The sequence below is a fragment of the Vicia villosa genome, linkage group LG2 (assembly GCF_029867415.1).
Source record: "Vicia villosa cultivar HV-30 ecotype Madison, WI linkage group LG2, Vvil1.0, whole genome shotgun sequence".
In the NCBI taxonomy this organism is placed as follows: domain Eukaryota; kingdom Viridiplantae; phylum Streptophyta; class Magnoliopsida; order Fabales; family Fabaceae; genus Vicia; species Vicia villosa.
The window spans coordinates 85,216,523-85,223,452 of NC_081181.1; the positions used below are offsets into that span (position 1 = coordinate 85,216,523).

Sequence of the window (6,930 nt, forward strand, 5' to 3'; positions counted from 1 at the left end):
GTGTGAACCTCCATCACTGATTAGTACCCTCGGAGTACCAAAACAGGTGAAAATATTTTTCTTAAGAAAGTTGATCACCGTTTTGGCATCCGCTTTCTGAGTTGCTACCACTTCAACCCACTTGGACACATAATCCACATATACCAGAAATACTTATTTGAAAATGAAGATGGAAATGGTCCTATAAAGTAAATACCCCAATAATCAAATACCTCTACTTCCAACATATTTTGTAAAGGTATTTCATTCCTTATTGATATTCCTCTGGATCGTTGACAATTGTCACAACTTTGCGCATGTTCATTTCCATCGTTGAACTATGAAGGCCAATAAAAGCCCACATGTAGAACCTTTGCCGCCATCCTTTGTCCGTTGTAAAGACCACCATAAGGAGAATTATGACAGTGTCACAATATGCTTCTTGCTTCCTCTTTAGTCACACATCTTCTCAACAAATTATCCGCTCCAATTTTGAACAAATACGGTTCATCCCAAATAAATTGAGTAGCATCACAAAGGAATATTTTCTTTTGTTGCCAATTGAACTCATTAGGAATCAAACTAGTTGCCTTGTAGTTTGCAAGATCCACAAACCATGGTCTTTCATTAATCATCATCAACTGTTCATTAGGAAACTCTTCAAGAACCTCTTTCTCAAGTTACCATTTGAAAAAGAAATTCTCATTTTTAGGATGAGAGTGTCATATGTTGTTGAAGCCTAATAACTAATGATAGGCAAAGTAAAAATGACAACCATATCATAAAAGACACTGGTCATTATACCCTAAGGAAAGATAATAGTGTTTACACTTACATACTAGTAATCGAGAAAGTTGGAGAAATGTTTTATATCAAATTTCATGTCTACCTTAGAAAGCATGATCATGTCAAAAAGGCTCCACTTCTTTCCAAGGTTTCCTTTGGAAATCTTCATACGATCCATCTAAGACAAATAATGAATCGTTGGATGAGGGAAAGTTCTTAAATTTCCTAACTAACCTACACTGGAGAACCAGTTTTTGGCCACAAGAAGGTGGTAATACTCTTTAGGACATATGCAAGACCCAAGAAACATTAACTCATCACTTACAAAAAATGTTAAAGGACTAAGGAAAAAATGACTATGAATAGGAAATAAGGGATCAACTTTGTTCAAACATAGATTTATCGATAGAAACATGAGAAGATGTCAAATTAGAACTCTTAACACCGGCATAAATGTGAGAGCAGATTTGGGAATCAGGAACGTACATGATCAAAATTTAAATTTTTAAGGGATATGAGCATGACAATTATTGAAAGTCAACAATTCAAAAACGATGACTTAAAAAGGTGAGCAAGAAAATAAGAGACTAAAGAATAAATATCAAAGTGGATAATGCAAGATTCAACAATGTTATTTATAAAAGGAGTTCACCCAATGAATAAGTTGATTCATCTTCTAATCAATTGAAAAAATCAACAATACCATTAGGATTATAAAACTGGAAAAATTAATGAGCATTGTTCATTCACATGCATGAAGGTTATGTCAACACTTAAGAATAATTGTTACATAAGATTATAATTGAATCTATGGTTGATTGAAGTCCCTCAGCTAAATAATGGAATGGCAAGTACAAAATAGCTGTCAAATATTTCTTAGGTCCACAAAGGTCGTTGCAAGGTTATACTTACTCAAAGCTTAATGAAAATTGATAATTTAACAATTTACTCGTGCTCCATGTTTATAATGTCACTAACTTGAATTGTTATTGACACTAAGATACTTTCTAAAAAAAGAATATACACGTGGATTAAAATAATATAAAGTGTTGCAAATGAGGGAAGATTAAAACAAATTACGGGCGCATGTACTCACATACTCCCGAAAACGGGAGAATTATGCATTATCTATGCAAATAGTCGAACAAGACTAATTTCTATATATCACATTTGTTTTGGCCAGTAATACTATTGTTTGCCTATAAATATTTCACTTATACATATTTTTTTACAAACACAATCAACCAAACAACAAGTTATTAACACTGAGATATCTCATTATCATTCTAATTTTACAATACATTTATACATTTCTTACTTTAGTAACTCAAATAGTCGTACTTAACACTTTTTACGAGAGTTAATAACCTTATAATTTAGAGACAAAATTCTAGTTAACAATTTGTTAGATAAATATTGAATAATAAGAATAACTCTCTCTCTCTCTCTATATATATATATATATATATATATATATATATATATATATATATATATATATATATATATATATATATATATATATATATATATATATATATATATATATATATATATATATATATTATTTGACATACTTTGATTGAGTTATAATTTGCATTTAAGATAATGATTGACAAAAAATAAATTCATAAGTTTTTTAAATAATATAAATGTTAGAATTATAATTTTAATTAAAAGATGAATGTTTATATTAAATAGTAAAAGATTAAGGTTTCAAAATTTTAAATATGCACTAATTAGAATTAGAAGTTGAATTATATATAATTATTGATATTAAATATCGAGTAATGGTGTTTTTATCATTTCTTAATAAAAATATAATTTGTTTAATTAAAAAAACTTGTATTCTTAATTTTAAAAAAATTTCACTACTTTTTAAAATAAAATTTTATTTGATTCACAACTAAATTATTATGTTCTAATTATTTATTATTTAATTTTTTTGTATTTTTTATACATATTTTGAGAATTATTTTGTATGGTATTTAAAAATAACATAGTTTTATTAGTTACATTAAGCAAATTATTTAGTTACATTAGTTACATTAAAATAAATCACAATTTTTATACCAATTTTTTCCTTAGTAACATTACTTTTCATCAAATAATATATTTTAAAATAAGAAAAGGTTTTTTTTACTAAGAATCTTGATTTTTTAAGAAATATTTAGAATCACGTTTTTTATAAAATTGAAGTTTGATTTAATTGTTACAAAATTAGGAGAGATTTTATTAATTTTATGAGAAAAAAATTATAATTTAATAAAATTAAAATTATAAATTACTAGAAATAGAATAAACTATTTTAAGTAAGAATCATGAGTCACTAATTAAACATTTTTAACCATTGAATTAAAATAAAATCAAAGGTTATTAATGAGTGTAACTATAAGTGTAACATATTGGTGTAATTTGATCCTATATATATATATATATATATATATATATATATATATATATATATATATATATATATATATATATATATATATATATATATATATATATATATATATATATATATATATATGAGGAGGGATCAAATTACACTCTTAAGTTACACTAATAGTTACACTCTTTTGTGACCTTTGATTTTATTTTAATCTAACGGTTATTAAATGACTTTTGGACTCACATGATTATTACTAAAAATAGATTCCTTCATTTTTGGTAATAAATAAACGCATGATTCTTTTTAATATTTTTTAAAAAATAATCAGAATTCTCAAATATTTTTCAGGATTCTTAGTAAAAAATATTTTCTTATTATTTTCAAAATAATATATAAAAAATTTGATTTTAATATCAAACAAATTTTAATAAAATGATTACTTTATGTATATATTTTTAGATTTACAACATAATTATTATGTACACATTACCTGTTATTTTTTATTTTTTAAATAATTTTAATACAATTTTCTAATATATTTAAAACTTCTAAATTTTATAGTGTAGTTTAATTGAATAAAATATTAATTTTTTTAAGTAAAAAAAATCAAAAAATTTGTTTAAAATTGAGAGGAAAGAAACTTTTTTTTAAAAATAAAAATTGTAATTAATAAATAAGTATTAGTTTCATTATTTTGTACAAAATAATATTCAAATTATGTGAAAAAAAACTTAAATAACAAGTAAAGAGTATATAATAATTTAGTTTTGAATAAAATACACAAAAAAAATATAAAATAAATTTTGATAAAATGATCACTTAAAATTATTTTATAAAGTGATCATTTATTAAATTCCACGTAATGTAATTTAGAGAAAATAAAAAAAAAGTTATCCTTTTTTTTACATAAATTTAATTTTTTTAATTTTCTTTAAAATATATACATTATATAATTTAATGAAAATAATAAACCAAATTTATCAAAAGTGGCAGAAGACTAAATTTATCTCGTGATAAATAAAAAAGTAATTTTTTTTAATATATGAAAAATTTGAATTTTACTATTTATTAATAATAATTTTTATTTTTAATAAAAAAATTCTTTCCTCTCAATTTTTAAAAAAAGTTTTGATATTTTTGTTTTACATAAATAAAGTAATATTTTATTCAATTAAACTACATGACTATAAAATTTTTTTAAGTTTTTAAATATATTAGAAAATTGTATTAAAAATATTAAAGAAAAATAAATTGAGTAATGTCTACACAATAATTATGTTGTAAATCCAAAAATATATACAATAAGTGGTCATTTTATGAAAATTCGTTTTAAATTAAAATCAAAATTTTAATATATTATTTTGAAAATAATAAGAAACATTTTTTTTATTAAGAATCATGAAAAATATTTGAGAATTCAGTTTTTTTTAAGAAATATTAAAAAGAATCATGCGTTTATTTATTACCAAAAATGAAGGAATATATTTTTAGTAATAATCATGTGAGTCCAAAAGTCATTTAATAACCGTTAGATTAAAATAAAATCAAAGGTCACAAAAGAGTGTAACTATTAGTGTAACTTAAGAGTGTAATTTGATCCCTCCTCTCTCTCTCTCTCTCTCTCTCTATATATATATATATATATATATATATATATATATATATATATATATATATATATATATATATATATATATATATATATATATATATATATATATATATATATAAAAAGAAAATTTATGTTTCTAAAAGAAATTAATAATATCTTTTAAGTTAGTTTTAGTGTATAAAATGTGATGCAAAAATAAGATTATGTTTCACTAAACCTTTTGTAAAACGATATGAAGTTATTGATCAAAATATTGATCATTAATGGGACATGAAGTTACTGATCAAAATAATAATTTATTAATTATATCTTCAATTATTATTTTTTAACGGGTAACCAGACATTTTTTTATTAAAAAATATATATCTGAAATAAATGCGCGTCTCATACTAGAACCCGTGTGAATGCACGGGTTTGTTACTATTTTTTTACAAACACAATCAACTAAACAACAAGTTATTTACACTATCATATCTCATTATCGTTGCATTAGTTTGGCGTCTGAGGCGGTTAACTTGTTAGACACTAAGGCTTGGTGCGGCAATAAGGCGCTTAAGGTTGACATTGCAAAGGCGTTTGATACCCTGGATTGGAGTTTCCTTTTGAAAGTGCTGCGACAATTCGGATTCAATGATAAGTTTTGTTTGTGGATTAGTAACCTTCTCAAATCTGCCCACTTGTCCATTAACATTAACGTAGTGCTGTATGGCTATTTTAGTTGTTCTCGTGGTGTCCGACAAGGGTACCCGCTGTCTCCGTTGCTTTTCTGTCTTGCCGAAGAGGTGATAAGTAGAAAATTTTTGCTGCTGGTTTCTTGCAGAAGCTTGAGCTTATCAAGGGCCCTAACAACGTTATCGTTCCTTCCCATATTTTGTACGCGGACGACGTCTTCATTTTTTGTAGAGGAAAGTTCTCAAACATTAAGAATCTCATCAATGCTTTTGAAGATTATGCTTCTGTGTCAGGGCAACATGTTAATTGTAATAAATCCTTTCTTTATGGTGGTTCTATGTCCGCTTCTAGATTAAATATTTTGGCGAACATGTCGGGGTTCAAAATTGGCACTTCTCCGTTTGTTTATCTTGGAGTTCCTATCTTCAAAGGTAAGCCTAAAGCGGTTCATTTGCGTCATATTGCAGATAAAATCATTCATTTGCTTGCTTCTTGGAAAGGTGCTCTTTTATCGTTTGCCGGCCATGTTGAGCTTGTAAAGTCCGTCATTCAAGGTATGCTCACGCATTCTATGGCTATTTATTCGTGGCCGATCTCTCTTATCTGAGATGTTGAGCGTGCGGTGAAGAGGTTCATATGGAGCAGCGAAACTTCTATGAATAAAATCATTACGGTGGCTTGGAATAATATGTGTTTTCCTTTAGCGGAAGGTGGGCTTGGGATTCGGTCTATCATCAGCTTAAATGACGCATACAATCTTAAGATGGCTTGGGATTTACATAACTCTGTGGAACCTTGGGCTCATTTTCTTAGGCAGAGAGTTTTTAGAAAGCAGAATATCATCAAGCATCACATTTTTTCTTCCATTTGGGCCAGCATTAAGCCGGAAATGCCGACTATGGAGAACAACACCTCTTGGTTGCTGGGTTGCGGTTCTAAAATCAGTTTGTGGTACGATGCTTGGTGTGGCAGCCCGCTGAGCAATGATTTGGTGGATGCAGCTGGTATCGTCGACCAAATAGTAAGAAGTATTATAACTGATGGTAAATGGGATTTTTCTAAAGTTGTTTCTTGCATTCCAACAGCGATAAAGGAGAGGATTTCTGGCTGCCATATTCCCTTCGATCTTCGTCCTGATTCGAAAGTTTGGGTGCACTCGGCTAGTGGGGAGTTCTCTTCTAAAATAGCTTATGAGTTTAAGAGACCAAAAGGTTTTCTTAAGGAGTGGTGGCAGTGGCTTTGGTCAAAATCAATCCCACCTTCGAAGTCATGCTTGGTTTGGAAGCTCTTACATAATAAAGTGCCTATGGATGAACAATGGCGGAGAAGGAATTTTGCCTTTCCTTCTCGGTGCAATCTTTGCAATGAGGCGGAAGAAACAACACCTCACCTTTTCTTTAACTATAAGTTCTCCTCTCAGCTTTGGCATTGGTTAAGTTTAAAGCTTAATTTCTCCTTCCCTATTCTTTATTCTTTGTTGGAATGA

The 6,930-nt window shown here is 27.2% G+C and overlaps 1 protein-coding gene across 1 annotated transcript; it reads left to right on the forward strand.

Moving 5' to 3' along the window:
- Positions 1-5,814: 5,814 nt before the first annotated feature.
- Positions 5,815-6,930, forward strand: LOC131649507 (uncharacterized). The gene is made up of 2 exons (XM_058919269.1): positions 5,815-5,998; positions 6,149-6,930. Exons 1-2 carry the CDS (start codon positions 5,815-5,817, stop codon positions 6,928-6,930), a joined length of 966 nt encoding a protein of 321 aa, XP_058775252.1.